The following is a 17,879-nucleotide window of genomic DNA, read 5'->3' as shown; positions in this document are numbered from 1 at the left end:
AATGACTGGTTGTATTATCTGGATCATACTCAGAGTAAGGTGTTCAGGCTTGAGGATGGTAATGTAGAGGTGCTTTCTAGGAGGGGTAGGGGACTTCAAGAGAAAGAGAGCTAAAGTCAGCAGGGTGACCTTGAAAGGTTTACAAAGAGGAGGGTGGCTCTAAAAGCATATGGCAGGCATCCCTGCCAGCTTTCATTTTGCCTGAAGCACTTCTGGGAGCATTTTGTAGGTTACACGTATAGAGCATGCAAGTAACAAGTGTGACTTAGTTGTTAGCAACCCCGTTAGAGTCAGGTGACTGTCACCCTCACAATACGGCCATCCCTAGCTGTCTGCCTTTGCTACATGCTTGTTAAAACTCACCACAGCACAAGGCAGAAAAGGACCGTTGCACCATGCAGAATGGGAACTTGAGGCTCCACTGGGTCTATGCTTGCTGGTTCCTGTGGGCTGGAGCTGTCACATACATATGGCCGAGGAGTTTCTACTTGCCACCTAGCCTGGCTGAGGACAGGTCTGTGCACACCCTAGTAACACTGCCCAAGCTCTAATCACACCTGAACCTTCTGAAAGAGCTGAGGGAACCTGATGTGACAGTGGTAGCTTGGAAGAGGTTCCCAGGCTGTGTCTGGTGGTGTAAGGGGGAGCTGAGTTTCATCTTTTGATATGGGGCAATACCTGGCTATTGTGTAGCAGAGGACTTATGGACTCAGCTCATGGCTCCTATCTACCATGCTCCTGCTGTGCTATAAAATCAGTCACTGCTGTTCTGGACTTCTGTTTCCCTGTTGTCAGCAGGGAACTGAGCCCTCCTGCAGGGACCCACAAGGTGCTTTGAGGAGAAACAGAATTGAGATTGATTTCCTATAGTTACCTGCCAAGAAATGTGAGCAGCAGGGTCCAGTCAGGAGCACCAAATGACCTGACCACCAGGTTTCCACGAGTTGGCACTGCAGAGAGGCACGCAGCCTTCTCCTTATAGATCTGCTTCTCGGGGACATTTTTTCCTCAGAGGCAGAAGCAGAGGAAAATGAATGAGACAGAGCTGAATTTATTCCTCATTCATGCCACAGCATGAAAACAAAATGCATCCAGGAATAAACTGTACAAGAGCTGTGGGCAGGTGTCATGGCAAGGCTGGGGGAGACAGGGTGGGTGCGTGTTTTGGCAGCTGGGTGAGCGTGCGTTGATCTTGTGCTTCTAAAGCATCTTATGCCTGTGCAGCAGAGGGACCTATAGCTGTAGGAGCAGGGTCTGTGAGCCTGGCTGGCTATATAGAGGCGTAGGTGATATGAGGAAAGACCTGAGGGAATGTGTATTTGCTCAGCACACACATGTTGTGTATCATGTATGGGCAAGGGTGTTGCCCAGCGGGGGCTGTGGAGCGCGTGTGGGCTGCGGGCAGGGGGTTGCTGTGTCTGCGGATGCAGGGGCCACTTGCTGCCTGTGCTGTGTGCCGGGCACGGCTGCATGTAATGACACCAGAGGTTACTTTGCAGTTAAATGAGGTGAAGAATTACCATGGCGACCGCAATCTCCTCTCCCTGCCAGATGCCAGGCTCCCAGGCAATAATTGTTTGTGTGTTGTTCTAAAACCCCCAAACTCACTCTCCCTCTTTTGAGAATGGGCGAGGATCACGCTTCCCCCTCTCCAGACTGGGAGACTGGTAGCCACTGGGATATGGGGGTGGTTTCTGCCCACTCCATCAGCAGAAGGGGGCCACTGTCTCAGTACCTTCTGCACTGGTGGCTGCTGCAGTGCAAAGACAGAAGGGCTGTGGTTTGCATTACTATGACAAATTATGGTTCTTTCACTCTGTGTCCCCACAGTGTCCTCAGGAGCAGTGTGGTATGAAACAGTTGTCTGTTCTTAGGTACCTACTGTGCATGTGCAGAGCAGTCCTTTGGAGGACCTCGCACCCACGCTGCAAGAGAGGTGCTCTAAGGGAGCATCACAGTGAACTACTTCAACCCTAGCAGCACCAGGAGCTTCGAGCTCACCATGACAGGTACTGCAAGGATAGACAGAAGGCAAATGGTGCACTAGAACATAAAGCCTCCTTGCACCTCATGTATTCACGCTTGCTGTTAGTGCCCGCACAGAGTATGTTTTCAGCTCTTGCTCAGCTGGATCAGATCACGTCCTGTGCTATAGCCCCTTGCAAAGAAGGTACAGCTACATCTTTCAGGTAGCACAGGAGCTAAGGTGTGCTCCTCAGAGACCTTATTCCTTTCATCTTCAGAGGTTTTATTTCTTTCATCAGCTCTCTAGGTTTAGTGCTCAGTGGTCTGTGAAGCCACATGAATTGTATCTCTTCTGTGCTCTCAGTTAGGGTTTGGGGAGATGGTTGCTTTGTAGTCTATGGGGAAAACTTGGAGAGGGAAGGGCTTTGTGGCCTAAAATGTTTGGAAATGCATGGTTTGGGGAGGAACACAGATGCATATTGCACAGACCCATATGCAAAAGCCAGAAAGAACAAACCAAGTAGATGTTAACGCTGCTCCTGTAGGCTGAAGTGCTATAAGAGACCCGAGAGGTGCTGTGGGCAGGTGCAGATAGGTCACATGTCACTTCTGCTGTGCTGGAACATTGCGGACATGCAGAACACGGCTCGAGGCAAAAGTCTGGTCCTCCTCCTCAGCAATGTGCCCATTGCAGCATCCTCCCTTAACTACTCATCTTTTCCCTTTTAGGCATTTTGTTTAAAGCATAGAAAAGCATGCTAGACACTGACAAACAGGTATTGTCATCTTGCAGAAGGCTGGCAAAAGAACAAATGGCTGCACTTCAGAGGAGGTGAAGCAATCTCTCCATGTGGCAGGGACTTGCTAATTTGCGCGGTCATGAGGTCTCAATGGAAAGATATTTTTAAATGAAAAAGCAAGGAAATGATGCAAAATAGATTTGAGCATGTTCCAGGAGATAGTTAAATTTTTCATAGTGAAAACCGATAATAGATCAGTCTGTGCGTTATGAACATCTCATCACAAAAATACATCACGGGAGGCTTCAGCTATCTATTCTTGGCTGAGCACTGACCTTGGCTATTAGATCCCAATTAAGCAAGTATGTGACTAATGTTTCTCTCTCTCCCACTTTTCTGTTGCAGAAAATAATATTCAATGGATTAAACACTCAGTACCTGCACACTTACTCTCCAGATGGGAGCCGTGGCTTCTCAGCAAGTTCCATGCCACCTGAAAAAACAGCATTTCTTGTGGGAATTCCAGGGAAAGGAAGTATTAAAGGTCTGTGGAGGCAGGAACTGCAGCCTTCAGCACTGAGCTGCCTCTGCTGTTCCGGAATGGTGTGCAGTGATGCCTGCTGTGATGCAGTTACAGGGTGAGTAGGCCACAGGGATCAGAAGGAGTATGCCATATCTTTGTTTCTTTATGCTTGCTCACTTGGGATCCTTCTTTTCTTTAATTTCTCCCTTGTGATGAAGTGCTAGTGGAGTAGAAAAGGGTAGTAATAAGACTAAGCAAGGCTTGCCTTGCTGCATAACACCCTTGTGCAAGCCAGGAGATGTCTGCAGACTGGTTCCACTTTCAGCCCAGGTAGATGCTGAAGCATCAAAACAGTGTGCCAAACTCGAGTGTCTCCTGGAGCACAATCACAGCAATGGGCCAGGAAGGGCTCGGAGGAGATCATGTCCCTACACTTGTGTTTGACATCCAGCAGCAGCTGTCAATGTCAGGAGCAGTGGCAGAAGTGGTTGTTAGAGAGGTGTGCTCCTGCTGCTGACAAGTGAGGATGGGGTGCTAGGGGGGGATGAAGAGTTTCCTCTGCCAGCTAATTATGTGCGTTGCCTACAGTTGGGATTCAGGCAGGGAACAGGTGACATGGCAGCATCTCAGCTACAAAGGTGGAGGAGGTGGCAAGGAAAGGACAGATTTTTGTTGCGCTTGTTCTAGCACTGCTTGGAGGCAAGAGGAAGAGCGAGGGAGGGAAAAATGCTCTGTGGACAAGGACATGCTATCTCCTACAAACTGCCAGCCCTATGGGAAACAGAAGAGATGCCATTTTGTCACCAGCATTGTGATAAGGATTTGATGGAGCAATGTCAGTGTGGAGAATAGAAGGCAAGTCTGGAACAAACCCCTTGCTTTAGAAAGACCTGTGGCATATTTTCATCAGTCTGGGCTGAAAAGGGGCTTATTTGTGCACAGCATTCAGCTGGGTTTAGAATGGCTGCAGGTTATTTGAAGTAGTGTGGCTAAAATCTTCCCGACTCCTTGTCATAGACACCTGAAAATCAACACTGTTGCAAAGTCATGTTTCATCATAGCAATGAGAACAAGCCAACAAACTCAAACCAGTCATTACAAGTCTGGTGCTGTTCTCTGACAGTCTTTCCAGGTGCTGGCTATATTTGACAGGAGGTCAGACTAACATCTGACTTCAATCTTGGAGGAATGCTTTCTGAAAAGCCAAGGGGGAAAAGGCCAGTGTATGTACAAATGTGCTGACTGGGGTGGCAGAACGCTGTACCTGAGCTTGGTCTCAGCCACTGGGACCAAGTAAGACAATGCCAGATCAGTTTTCTTTGTTCTAGAAAAGATGGGACATGCTATGCAACAACTGGGAGTGAGAAGGGTGTTAGATCCTGGTGCTTATCCCACGTCCAGCTTGGGTTTGTTCCTTTTTCTCTGCTTGCCTTGGCTGTGAGCAGCAACACTTTTTCTTCATCCTTGGAAGAAACTATTTCCAAACATTTTTTTGTTGCCAAAATTCTTGATGCTCCACTGAAGTTTTCTTTTGTTCAGCTCCATCCCATGAGTCCTAGCTCCACAGTCTAAAGAACCATCCCCTTATGAACCAGCCAGTCTTTCCAGAATTTAAATTCTGTCTGGAGACAAAGCTAACTCCGAACCTTCAGCAACAACGAACACCTCTGCCTGGACTGATTGTTTTTAAGCAAGAACAGTGCTTTGAAAGATGAGTCTCTTTTCCAGGCTGTGTGCTCTCCTTTGGCTCCTCCATCATTTCAAAATCAATAGCTGTCTCTGATTGCCCCCCTCCCCTCCAGACCCTGCTCTTTGCTACCTCATTTTGGTTTTAATTTGCCACAGCAAAATTGCAGTCATTTTTCCCCCATCCTAATTAAGAAACCTATCCATTAAGGAGAAAGAAAACAAAAACAAAACCTTCTTATCTAAGCCCTTAGCGCAGAACAGAGACAGAAATGATTGGTGAGATGATCACCTCTAGAAAGCCAAGGCCTTTATTGATTCTTCTGGCCTTCCTCGGTAAATACAGAATGAGTTTTAAATTCACCTAGAAGGAAGCTAAAAGCTAATGTAAAGTGCTGACTTCCCTACATCAGAGATGAAAGAGGCAGCATGTCTTCCAGGCTGACTCACTTTTTATTCTCTATACATAGTTTAAACAAGAATATTTGGAGAGTGTTTTGTTGTACCTCATAGAATCATAGCATCGTTTATTGCAGAAAAGACCTTTAAGATCATCAGGTCCAACTGTAAACTTAACACAGCCAAGTCCACCACTAAAACCACATCCCGAACTGCCACATCTACATGTAAATACGAGTTCCACCTCACCTTATTTCTCTTTCAGTTTCCCCACATTTTTGGTATAAATTGGCCTTGCTGCTGACCTTCCATGGTCCAGGCCTAACTTTTAGAAGAGCTTTGAGATAGTGACACAGATTAGAAAAGCTGTATTGTGGGCAAGTGGTCCCCTTCAGCCCAGCCAGCAGCACGGAGCACTTGAGTTAAGGAAATAAGCATGGAGTGGTGGTGGCAGAGGGCACAACCTCCTAGCAAAGAGGTGTGATTACAGACACAAAAAGGGAAGGGCTACACAGAGGAGCCCAGGGGAGAATCCACTACGTATGGGGACTTTGTGGAAGAGGACATTCGACAGCACCACAGGAAAAGGGCAGAGACAGAATAGTCCCTACTGACTTGGGAAAAATGAGATAGGAAGTGCCTCCACAAGGTTAAAACTTGCACTGTCCAAAGGGATAAACATCTCCTCTGTTCTGCAGAGAGGGAAAGCTACTGCTGGCTTTTCCAAACTTTGTCCCTTCCTTCTCCCCCAGCGTAGGGGAAGTGGTAGATATCTTCTGTGATGCCTATCTGAATACAAGCCCTGCCTGCAAATACAAATCAGATCTGGCTCCCTGTTGTACTCCAGACACTTATTTACCATCTTGGGGAGATAAGTATTTAGCTGATTAACCGCTTCAGAGTCTCGGTGCATAGTCAGCTCCTCCTAAGAGGGGTCATATACTTAAAATAGCAGGAACCGGATGGGGATGATGCTCACTGGACTAAAATTACTCTGATAGTCCAGATGGTTCTTTTCTCGACCAGGACTTCAAAAGCAAAACCCCTCAGAGCAGGACCTGCTATAAAAGTCCAGGCAAGTCTGCATTAAGAGCATAGAAGTAGGCTCTTGAGCCTGGCCTCCTAAGGGAATAAAGCTTATGTTCTCATGGTTAGTGCATGTGTTAAATTCTGTGTGTCCTCACATTCCTGTCCAGTAACTGTGGAACCTGTTGGTTTATTTCAATTAGATTTGATAAATGACATAAATTGTACAGCTAATTAAGTTCCTGCAGGTTTAGTAAATAGCTAGCTAGAGGAAATGGAACCAATAAATACCCTGATTCAGGAAAAGGGTGCACTGTGCATGTGTTAAACACTGAAGAGGTCACATGGGGAAAAATTCTCAGCTGGAAGAAAAGCTCCAGTGAGAGCTCACAATTTTTCAGGAACATAAATCCATAGGGAACCACAGTACATTCATTCTGCACCCCACAAAACTACTGCTTTTGTTTTATTGTGATATAGATGGGAGGAAAAACTTATTTAACTGTAAAAAACCACGAGGGCCTAAAAGCCAGTGGGTTTAAGTGTATTTGGTGGATCTAGCAGACTTAGTAACTAGGATCCAGTACTCCATTTGTTGTTGGCATCCTGTTTGTAACAGAAAGCAGCACTAGCAGAGAGAGTGGGGTACCATCTGAAATAGGCAAAGGTGCTGAAGAGGGCTAGTGAGGAAAGTCCCAGGGCACATCATCTCTGGTGAAATGTGGGTCCTGGGGGTCCTTTCATGTGGCACAGAGGAGACTGGGTAGGGGGAGCAGGAGGGACCAGTCTCATTGTAGACTTCAATTATTTGAAGGAGAGTTACAAAGACAGTGGAACCAAACTCCTGGTAGTAACAGATGGTAAGAAAAAGGCAGAGGGAATGGTTACAAGTATTTTGGGAAACTCAGCCAGGAGACCTACGGTGAAAGGTCTTCGTAAGGCGAGCAGGGCAGCACTGGCACAGGTTACAGAAAGCAAATGGTAGAGTCTCCATTATGGAAAGTTTCTAAGTCTCATGTGGGTAGCCTGGTTGCAACAGCACTACTCCTAGGGGGAGGCTGGCCTAGACACCTCTAGAGGTCCCTTCAGCCACCATTTCTCTGATCCTTTGACTGCAGCTATCAGAAGATGATGTAAGGAAACAGCTTGTATGAGCCAAGTTGTAACTTGCACAATGGCAACTTTTATCTCACCTCAACTTTACCAGAGCATTATGTGAACATATTCTTAGTCAGTGTTCAATTCTTTGTATAGAAAAATGGTTTTATTAAGGTATTTGTGATTATCATTTGCTAAATATAAATGGCTGAACTTATTTTGTATTGTGCTAAACTTGTGTCAGCTGCATCTTGTGCCTCTTGTACCAGATCTGTAGCGTTATGGTACAGATTGTTTTCAACCAGCTTTGGTTATTAGGGTTTACAGAGGCATCAGCAGATTGTGGATAACTCCCACTGCTTTTCTCTCCAAGTCTCTTCTTGCATAGAGATTATCCAAAAAAAGGCCTTTTATATATGGGTCTTTTGAGGCCTCCAGAAACTTATTTTTCTGGATCATTAATTTCTGCAGTCCGTGTACTTCTGTTAACTTGTTGAGGTAATGTGTTCAGACCCAGGCAAGTTTTATGATTTCATCAGAACTAGACTATGCTTAGAGCACACTGGATTATAGCTCAATTAATTTTGCATCCCAATTAAGCGGAAGACAAGTCTTGTCACCGACAAGTCTCTTTTCCACGTTAAATTTATCCTGCTTCAGGTGTGCTGCAGAGAATGAGAATGACTTGTATGAATAGACCAAGGCAGATCCCAGCTCCTGTCTGCACGCCGTAAGATGCCAACCGGCTTCAACCTGGGCCTGTAGCCATGGCAGTGAGGTACTGTGCTGCCATCTGGGTATTCCCCACCTGCGAGCTCAGCAGAGCATGCAGCATAAATCGAGGAGCTAAGGTGCACCTTACTACTATCTATAGAAATACACGATGTAGGACAGTGAGGAAAAAATGTCAACAAGCGCTCCAAGAAAGGAAAAATGCCTCAGATCATTCTGGGAGCAGGTAGAGCTCTAGGGACTGCCTTGCCCATGAGTTCCTGCCCGGGTGGCATGCAGAAAATCTGCTTTGGGCACCTTCCAGCAGCCCAGTTTGGAACAGTGAACTTCTCTAGCGCAGTACCCTCAAGAGGACTGAAAATTATAAGTTTGTACAGGCAGTTTCCTTTTCTGCTTCCAGTATTCATCCCACTCTGCTTTGATTCTGATTTAACTGCAGATTTTATTTTCCCTTTACTCTTGATTATATAAAAAATAGGAATTGTTTTAAACTCTGTTAGATTTTAGCTTTATCTATAGATCACACGATGAACAGAGTATGTGTGGTAAACAACATGCTTCATTTCCAGGTGGCCTTGAATTAAACATGATTATCTTCCTGTAATCAGCTCATTACATTAATTTTCTTGCAGAATTGGTCCAGATGACCTCTTCTTTCCCTTCCCTCAGCTGTGCACAGCAGGACATCCTAGAAGACTGCTGCCTGTGCCACTGATGCAATTTTGTGCTTGTGGCCTTGGACACAATTTTAATTCCTTCAGAAGAATTAAAAGCTACAGAGATTATCTCAGTGTGCACCTGTATCAACACACAAAAAAATATTTGGCATACGTTTAGATGCAAAAATTTGATCAGTGTTACGAAAAATTCTAAACCTAAACAGATGAGGTGCAATGGCACAGCCTGAGAGCTCTGTAGAGCAGGGCAATGGTTCCAAATGATTCTGTCCTAGAAGGAAAATTAGCAGAGCGTATCACTGGATGCAGCCCTGTTCCCTGCCTTTCTTCCCAGGGCCATTGCTGCCTCTTCAAAATCTGGAAGCAGATTTTTCAGAGCTCACAGAAGTCCTGTGATTTGCTCATTTGTACTCGTGTGGTGGCAGAACCAATGCTCCCATAGGCTGGCAGCTTAGGAAATTTTCCCCTCTTATAGTTGTTCCTCTTGGTACATGGATGATTTTTTTTTTTTTTTCCCCCGGGTCATTTCCCATGTGCCCATTTCTGGGTCATGGACTTTTCATTTTCTGGGTGTCTGATGCCGAATTAGATGAGGGCTGTCTCTCACCCCCAGTGGCATTAGATAACAAGCTTGACTGCAAGTCAGTAACTCAGCAAACTCACAACTCAAGTAACTTTTAAACATAAGGTTTATGGATTGGATACTTCCCGTGACCAGTGGTTTGTAGCACCTACTACAATTTGAAACTGCAGAAGACAAACAGCATGTTTTTTTGTCCTTGAACCACAGGAAGAATTGAATCCTGGAATAATGATTGATTGTCATTTGTTAAATATTTGTAGGAAACTGAAGACCTAAGAAATGAGAACCATGGACTTTAAACCTCAGCCTGCGACATGAAGAAACCAGCTCCAGTTCATGACCAGGTAGTTCCATGACTGTCTTCTCTTGTCTTTGGTGCTGAGTGAGTTGGCAGATTTTTGCTTCCCTCTAAAGAGTGAAGTGAGTGACTCTGCCTTCTCAGGGGTAGGGAAACAAATACTGCTCTCCCCTTCCTCACCTTCAGATGCCACTAAGGGAGCTTTGCTGGTTTCTGAGACTTAGTCAACTTTCCTTTCTAGTCATGTTGTAACCTCTCTGCATAATAGTATTCACTCTCCCAGGGCTCAGCTGTAAATACATCAAGCCTAGAATACAGAAAGGACACATTTCTGGCATAGAATAAGATATTAAAACCCACATCCAATTGTTTTAGAAATTAAATTACTAGTATTGTATAAGGAATTGAACACACATTCACCTGCTATGAAATAAGCAGAGCAGATACACTTTCCCTGTGAGGAAAAGCTGCCACGTACATATTAAATTGGACTTTGATACTGCAGACAACACCTCTCTGAAACTGCCCACCAAAGCCCAAGCTGCCCATAAGCACAGCAGCCCTGCAGACACAGGCAGGGCTCCTCCACCCGAGCCGGCAGATGGCGGAGGCAGCAGAGCCAAGAGAAGCCTGGAGGGAATAGCACATGGGATGCGGCAGCACTAACAATACACTGAAGGGAGAAAAAGAACAGAAGAAAAAAAGCCAGCTCAAAACTGATAGAGATCTTTAATTTAAAAACTGAGTAAGTTTATTCATTGGGAAAGTGCAACAAAATACCCCAGGGACAGCGCATTCCACTCCAACAATTAAAATTGCATTACAAAGCAGATAGGAAGGTTTGAGTCTTAAAGAGAACTGGCACAAAAGCTAGTGCTTTTCTTTGTTTCAATACATTTATCTTTGTGTGACAGAGATAGTCACTGATTAATTTTTTAGGTACTTAATTTACAACTTCATTGGTTCTACTTGCAAGTCATTCTGCTCCTTAAAGATGGTAGCTTGGGACTGGAGGACCATAATCTGTAGGCACTTAAGGGGGAGGCAGTTTTGAAAGAATGGGGATGTAGGGCTCAGTCACACACTTACTGTTGGGAGGAAACCCAGCTGGGAGCTATGAGATACTCTCAATAGATATTGCCCCCAATTGTTTCTTTCAAAAATCTGAGGTGTGCAAAAATAAAAAGAGCCCAGTTCTGCTCATAAGAGCAGCTTCTGCTGCAGCTGAGGGGGTGCAAGCAGGCAAAAGGAGAGCACAGGACTACAGAAGGTTTACAGCTTGAGGGAGCTGCTGGTTTCCGATCAATGAACCAACTTTTGCTGTAGAGGTAATTCTCTTGGAAATGCTGCAGGAAGGTCTCACCCACAGCAGCCTATTCTCATACTTGTTACAAGCCCCAGAGGATTCTTTAACACACAGCAATTATGTATCTTTTGCTAGTACTTTCTGCCCAATGATTGCAAAATACTTCATGAGCATCACTGAACCACGCTTGAAATCCTCTGACAAAGGTACTTTAAAGATAACCAAGTTCAGAAAACATCTGCAAGAAAACAGCAATAGAGTTCATCTCCTGAGTCCCAGAACCAAACTTATCTTCCTTTTCCACTGAAATTCTTTTTCTCCCCCAACCTATTTCTTACAGCAATAAGGACAACATTTATTCTGCAGAAGTTTATTAGTCCCAATATGGACAAGTGACTTCTAGCATGATTACATTCGTTCCCAATTCCATACGGAGGTTGCCTGTCCAGTCCACATCAGCGTGTTCTGGTCTCAGCTGTCTGTACTTGCTTTATGTCTCTTGGCTCTGCTGTTCTCCTGATGGTGACTGTCTTCAGAGGGTGTTTGGCCCTCTCCGTTTGTCCCAGATTCCTCTGGAAATGTCTGACCCTCAGCCAACACCTGCCGAATAGTCATGTTAATGCGAGAAGTCTGCAAGTACTTGGCACAGACCTGCCAATCCTCCTCAGAGCTCTGCTCAATGACTGAGCCAGCAGGAAGGGCTGAAGGAAGTGCTTGGTCCAGGCATGAAGGCAAAGCTGTCCCTTCTGGGTTGGGGAGGACCCGGGGGACAGCATGGTACAGCAGACGGCTGAAGCCAGACATCACCATGATATCTCCACTGTGCATGAACATCGCTGTTGGGGCCTCCTCCCGCTTCAGGCCCCCAAGCAAAAATATTGAGGATTGCCCAAAACTAGAGATGGTATGAGGATGGAGAGAGAAGAGAAAATAGATTCAGGTAGAGAACAATTATATGCACAGTAAGAAAATACTAGCAGCTAAATCCCTTATCCCTTTATAAAAAGCAAACAACAAACAGGAAAACCAGATGGACACCTCGTAACAGCTTTACAATAAGAACATGGAAAACTGACTAAGAGGCTTGGTTCAAGGTAAACACACTGTAAGCAGTTGCCCTGCCAGGTCTGAAGCTCTGCTGAGGTATTTCATCCTTGCCCACTAGTACCCAATTGCCACTCTGCTGCTGCTTTGCTTGGCGCAAAGAGCTCTTCCACTCCAGGCACCACATCCATGCTATTCAAGCAGTCTTCAAAGAAAACCCATGCCCTTGAGCTACGGCTTCCTACTATTCAAGACTTCAGAGGGTGAAGATTATATTGCCAATTAGCAAACTACATCATACCAACTTCCTATAGAATAAAAGCCACCAGTCCCTCCCCAGCACTCATGTGCTTTCCTTGACTCACCTGAATGATAAAAGGGGCCGAGAATGGTCTAGTTCAGACTCATCCACGTGAATTCCCAGCGAAGAGTCAAAATGATAGTAGTTCAAGATCCCTGCTTGGGCTTGGAAACCCCGGAACCCACAGGCTGCAGCCACTTGTTCCGACAGAAATGCAAGGTCTGAGGGGAAAGGAGTGTGGTGATTTGCTGAGTACTTCTGGAGGAAGGAGAACAGGGAAAAAAAACAAACAAACCACACCCAGAACATCAGAGCAGCAAATACAATCAGAGATGTTGAATAAGAACTCAAAAGTTTGGCTGATAGTCATGGAGAAGGACATCATGTTTGCCCGGAAAATGACTACAACATAGGTAGAACTACAGCAAGTTTACCTCTTATCATTTAATTCTAGGCCTATGCTGAGACTGCCAGAGATTAATTAATTGTGGACTTAATCATTATATCTGGATGGCAAACTTGAAGTCAGTAAGATTCATATCTAAGTTTAGCAACAACATCCTGAGGATCTACTTGGTCACTACCTAAAGCTGCCAATAGACAGACAGTTCTGTATCTCATTGACAGAGCTCTGAAAAAAGCATCTTTGTTCCTTCTTTGAAGACAATCAGGAATCACTTGCAAACCTACTTTTTCTCTCTCCCATGAGTGATTCTGAGAGAACTGGAAGGGAATCACCAAGCTTTTAGTCAGATCACCCAATAATGGGCTGATCTGGTAAATATAAGGCTGCTAGCAGATTTGGTTAAGTATCTGCAGTATACTGTAAGACTGCATATTCACTCTGCCATCCTGTCTCAGCCTCCATCTGACTCTGTCTTATGAAAAAGTTGATGTTGGTCAGGAGCCCCAGGACAGTTATTAGTTGGTGAGGCTGTGCTATACTGGTTCAGACTCTTAAGTTCAGAGTCCCATCAGCAGCAGTCTCTTCCTGCTTGCCCTCACCTCTCAAAAGAGGAGTAGTGTCTTAGAAGTAGCTGTCTTCAAGCACCAAGGTCATTCTCACCCTAAGTAGTTGATGATGCTTCTGTAACCATCCATGTGGTAGGGTAAAAATGCTCACTTACCCCGGAACATTGTCGCAGGTCTAGAGCTGAGTATATGCTACCATGTTACCTTTCAAAGGAAAGAATGCAGCAATGGACTTTGGCCCTTAAATCCTTCACAGTAAACCAATACAGATTAAAATGGTTTTAGAAGCATGGTTTGTTAGAGCCTTTCCTCAAGACTGTTTTGTAGGATAAGCATTTTATTCCACGATATCCTCCTCTGTCTGCCATTCCGAGTGCTTACAGCTATGAAAAATGGAGAAGAATTTAATTTCAATACCTTAGTATCCCAATTATAATGGTAACCAAGGGTCACCCAGCGCAGCTTCTCCAATAAGCTTCTGGGCTCACGTTTACCGGAACCTTTCCTTCTGCAAAGGCAAAATGGAAAGAAATAGGACGTGTTAATTTCTGAGGGGGTTTCTGGTAGTGCAGCATGCAGTAATGAAATTCACTCATCCATGTAACAGCCTATTAAAACCATCATTGCTAAACTTTTATTTTCAGTGCCTTTATTTTTTTCATCCAAAGACCTTGCAAATTCAGTTCATGCAATCTGTGCAAGCTATAGGGCCTACTGCCAGCTGCTGTCAGTTTGAAAGCTCCTATTTGCAACATGTACATAATACGTTATCAGATGGAGACAATACAATGAACTGGTGCAGATTTAGAAGAAGTCAGAATTAAGCACGTACTATTTGAGCACCTGAAAGAACAGACTCTGTGAAGATCTAAAAGCTGCAAACAGAAGGAAAAAATATTCTAGGAACTTACTGGAAAATGACAAGAAAGGAAAAGGCTTTGCCTGACAGTGAAGCACATCAAACTGCATAATACTGCAAAAGACTGTTAGTTCTACTGCTTGGTACTTTCACAAGAAGTCCTTAGGATGGTCTGACTCAATGTTCAGCAAGAAGCAAGACTGCTCTAGCTATGACCATATGCTTCTTGTGATGTCAAGAAGTTCTAGATGTCATATATCTCCTATCCACACTGCTATGCAGGACAAAAAACTGTTCTTCTCAAGTGACAACCCTAATGCAGAGGGACTCGGGGATCTGAGGCCACACACCAATTTAACATTCTTACTTGAAGGTGCTGAAGGCAGGAAGAAACCTCAGGGATGGGTTTTTACTATGGCCTACAGAAAAGTCCTTAAAAATTTACAAAGAGTATTACAATAGTAAATCAGACAGAAACATGCTAGTGACAAATACAAAAAGGAAAGTACACATCTATCTTCTAGTCCACTTATTCCAGCAAATTTCAGCTTATTTCCTCAAGCTAAGTCGTGTGTTACGGTAAAGAAAGAAAGAAAAAGGAAAGGTACTCAGAACAACATGATGATAACCAGTAACACCAGACAGTTGGCTCTCATTTATAGTCTCATTAGTTCAGTAAGACATGCTGTCTTTTACAAAGCAGGATTCATATTTGTGCTGCCATGGTCAAGTCTCAGCAAAGCACCTGCATTTAATGTGCACTTCTACCAGGATACACAGCCTCTTTCTGCCCTTCACCTCAACCCTACTGAGAGCTCCTACGCTAAACCAGGAACAGGAGAGAAAGGCCAGTTTCTGTACCTTTAGGAATTTTTCATAGACACTGATTATTGGAAGAAAGTAATCTTTTCAGTTTTCATCTTTGTTACAGTTTAATAGCAATTGCAACTACCATAATGCAGCAACACAGTAACTGTTAAATACATGCTGCTTGGTACAATTTATGGAGCCTACAGCCAGGTAACACAGCATTTAGAAAAGGTAAAGCCCCGAAGTCGTTCTTCTACATCTTTCAGTCACCAAATTTAATGTCCATGATAAAACATTTTTAGCATGTGCTTTTTAAGAGCACCCTTCCTCTTTCACTACAGTGCTGGACCGTTTACACAACAGCAGGAAGCCCATTATGCTTGGTAGGTTCTTACTCCCAGAGCTGAGTGTTTTGCATGTGATTTCACATGTGATTGCTAAGGAGAGGAATGGCTGAGTGTTATGTATCTGGAAACAATTAGTTCCTAGAGCTGTAGCAGCAGGTGCTCCTACAAGAAAGGAGAGAAAACTCCTGGCATAACTATGTTAGAAAGAGAACAAGACTGAACAGCAGGAGGGCTTTGGTCCGAAGCTCCCTTTTTTCTTTATTCACTGGTAAATGATTGCATCTATAAATTCCCCCCAACCTTTTCCTTATATGCAAGGATATGTATCTCTCCCTTGTAGGGATGCTCTACTCCCTTTTATGCTTTTAATTGTCCACAGCACTAAACAAAATACCCCAGCTCCCCTTTGTGAGAAGAGCATAGCATGCATTTCTAGGCACTGTACAGAATCTCCCTACCTTGTGATTCCTGCATCCTGAAAAAAGCAGATAAACCATGACCCAAGCATATTTATGCATCTTCCTGATGGCTCTAAAGAGCATTAAAGTTGTGTCCAATCATAGCAGCAGACATATTTTTAGTTAAGCACTCTGTTTCTCCCCTCCCTGAAAGGCTCTTACTCCAGACACTAGACAAGTTGGCTAGTTTGATCCGCTGTCTCCAAGGCAAAAGCACAAATACAGCAGTTTGCTCACTTGAAGACTCAGGCAAGTACTTAATAAACTGCCAGTGTTTCTGCCAGCCATCACTCTTCCAAACGCTATTTTCAACTGAACTGGATTCAGCTGCAAATTAACCTCTGTTCTGATCATTCTCTGTGCACGCAGGTGCTGCTGGGAAAGGCCTGTCAGGCTGGAACAGCACCCCACTTTATTCAGCTGTAGGGCACAACACACAATATTTTCAAAGAACAATTTTTCATCCTTGATGAAACACAAAAAAGGTGGCTGAATTTCTGTAACTAATTCTGACTGAGCCTGGAAAACACAAGTTGGGGGCATAACTTCTCTCCTGGGTGTAAATACTTAGAAGTCCAAATCTTGCTTTTGCCATTCTGTATCTTGTAGATGATATAATGGATAATGAGCAGTGAAATCCACAACGTAATGATAAATACCAAACTGCTAAAAGATTGTGCGCTGCAAGCAGCATCTATCTTGTATGTATTTTTACAGGTGACTTAAAAAAAAAAAAAGCCTTTAAAACTTTGATTTGAAAAGTTTCTACTTGACTTCCAAACTCGAACAACTTCTCCATTAACTTCCAAATCAGGTAGAGGAAAGGCAGCTGCATCAGCCACAGAACTCTGAACCTGTCAGGAATATTTCAGACTAACCAGGATTGCCATGAAAATGGTACATTTAATCACTATCTCAGATTGAATGAAAAAAAAAATAAAAAAGACAACAAACCAAAACAAAGAAATACTTTGGAAAATAAAACCACAGAAACTAGCTGACTTGAGAAGTTAAAAAAATCCCTGCAGATAACAGCCTTTCAATTACAGTGTAGTCGGTCCAGCAGCTGACGGAAGAAGAGCTTGCATGAGAGGGGTGTTTGGAAAGGATCCCTTTTGCCTCAAGCAAACCGAGGCCTAGAGGGACCTCACAGTTCCACTTCTAGCTAAGCTTAGCAAGCTTCCAAGCACCATGATATCAGCCAGGGTCGCTACTTTACATTTGACTGATAGCTTTGGAATAATTTGCTACTAGGAAATCCCATTGTGAGTGTTAAAGCAGAGAATTAACAAGGCTCCACATCAAACCATGAACAATCCATCTTTAACTCGGCATGTCTGATGCCACCTGTATACTGCCAGCACGGACACAATCTTTCCAGCTTCCTTTCCCTGCTCATTTTTCTTAGACTTTCCCAGAGCTGAGACCTTCTGGGTCCATTAGTTTTAGCCACCAAAGGTTATTGTGGACTTACTTCAGCTGCTCCTTGCTCTGTCCCCACAAGTCAATGGTCTTCTCAGGAGCCATGTGCAGGTCCAGGTTGCAGACGTTGGGTTTCTGGGGGTATAGCTTGAGACACTGTTTCACCCAGTGCCGCTGGCAGCCCGGAAGGAAAGGGTTTGGTATGAAAATAAACCCTGAGCACAGAGAAAAAGGGAGAGGGGGGTGGTGGGGAGAAAACATGATCAGGCATTTCCCTGTTTTTTTCTAAAACTACAGCAAAGGACAAGTGTCAGTGGTACTGAAAAAACACCTTAGACATACAACCAGTGACTTTTCATGTAAGGTGATTAAGTCTATTAACAGATCTGAACAGTTAAAACCTATTGTTTTTTTCACTACCAACAAATGGGGGCCATAAGGTAGAAGGCAAAGAGAGCAACCAACACTGGCCCAAGTGAAAAGTGACAATAAAGGACATATCTGTGTAAGGCATATTGATTACAGTTAGATAAAGAAGTCAGAACTTGGAAAGCCAATTGCTTTGGAGTAAATTTGATTTTGAAATGACTCAGCAAATTAAAGTAATTCTGGCCTGATTTTACTAGATTTCAA

The 17,879-nt window shown here is 44.1% G+C and overlaps 1 protein-coding gene and 1 long non-coding RNA gene across 2 annotated transcripts in view; one reads left to right on the top strand and one right to left on the bottom strand.

Moving 5' to 3' along the window:
* The first annotated feature begins 3,120 nt into the window (after positions 1-3,120).
* The window catches only part of LOC106887948, a 15,382-nt gene continuing 623 nt past the window's right edge, over positions 3,121-17,879 (top strand). The window contains exons 1-2 of the long non-coding RNA XR_001412006.1: positions 3,121-3,343; positions 9,690-9,773. This is a non-coding gene — a long non-coding RNA (uncharacterized LOC106887948). The remainder of the gene's footprint in view (positions 3,344-9,689; positions 9,774-17,879) is intronic.
* Positions 10,438-17,879, bottom strand: part of ALKBH1 (alkB homolog 1, histone H2A dioxygenase) — a 13,993-nt gene continuing 6,551 nt past the window's right edge. Inside the window, exons 3-6 of the mRNA XM_014941767.1 lie at positions 17,299-17,461; positions 13,768-13,858; positions 12,443-12,636; positions 10,438-11,928 (exon numbers count right to left, since the gene is read on the bottom strand). Of these exons, the coding sequence (XP_014797253.1) occupies positions 11,505-11,928; positions 12,443-12,636; positions 13,768-13,858; positions 17,299-17,461 (872 nt within the window). The 3' untranslated portion in view covers positions 10,438-11,504. The remainder of the gene's footprint in view (positions 11,929-12,442; positions 12,637-13,767; positions 13,859-17,298; positions 17,462-17,879) is intronic.

Source organism: Calidris pugnax, unplaced genomic scaffold, assembly GCF_001431845.1.
Source record: "Calidris pugnax isolate Ruff unplaced genomic scaffold, ASM143184v1 scaffold56, whole genome shotgun sequence".
In the NCBI taxonomy this organism is placed as follows: Eukaryota; Metazoa; Chordata; class Aves; order Charadriiformes; family Scolopacidae; genus Calidris; species Calidris pugnax.
Note: the sequence above shows the minus strand (reverse complement) of the source record. Positions and strands in the feature narration are given on the sequence as shown.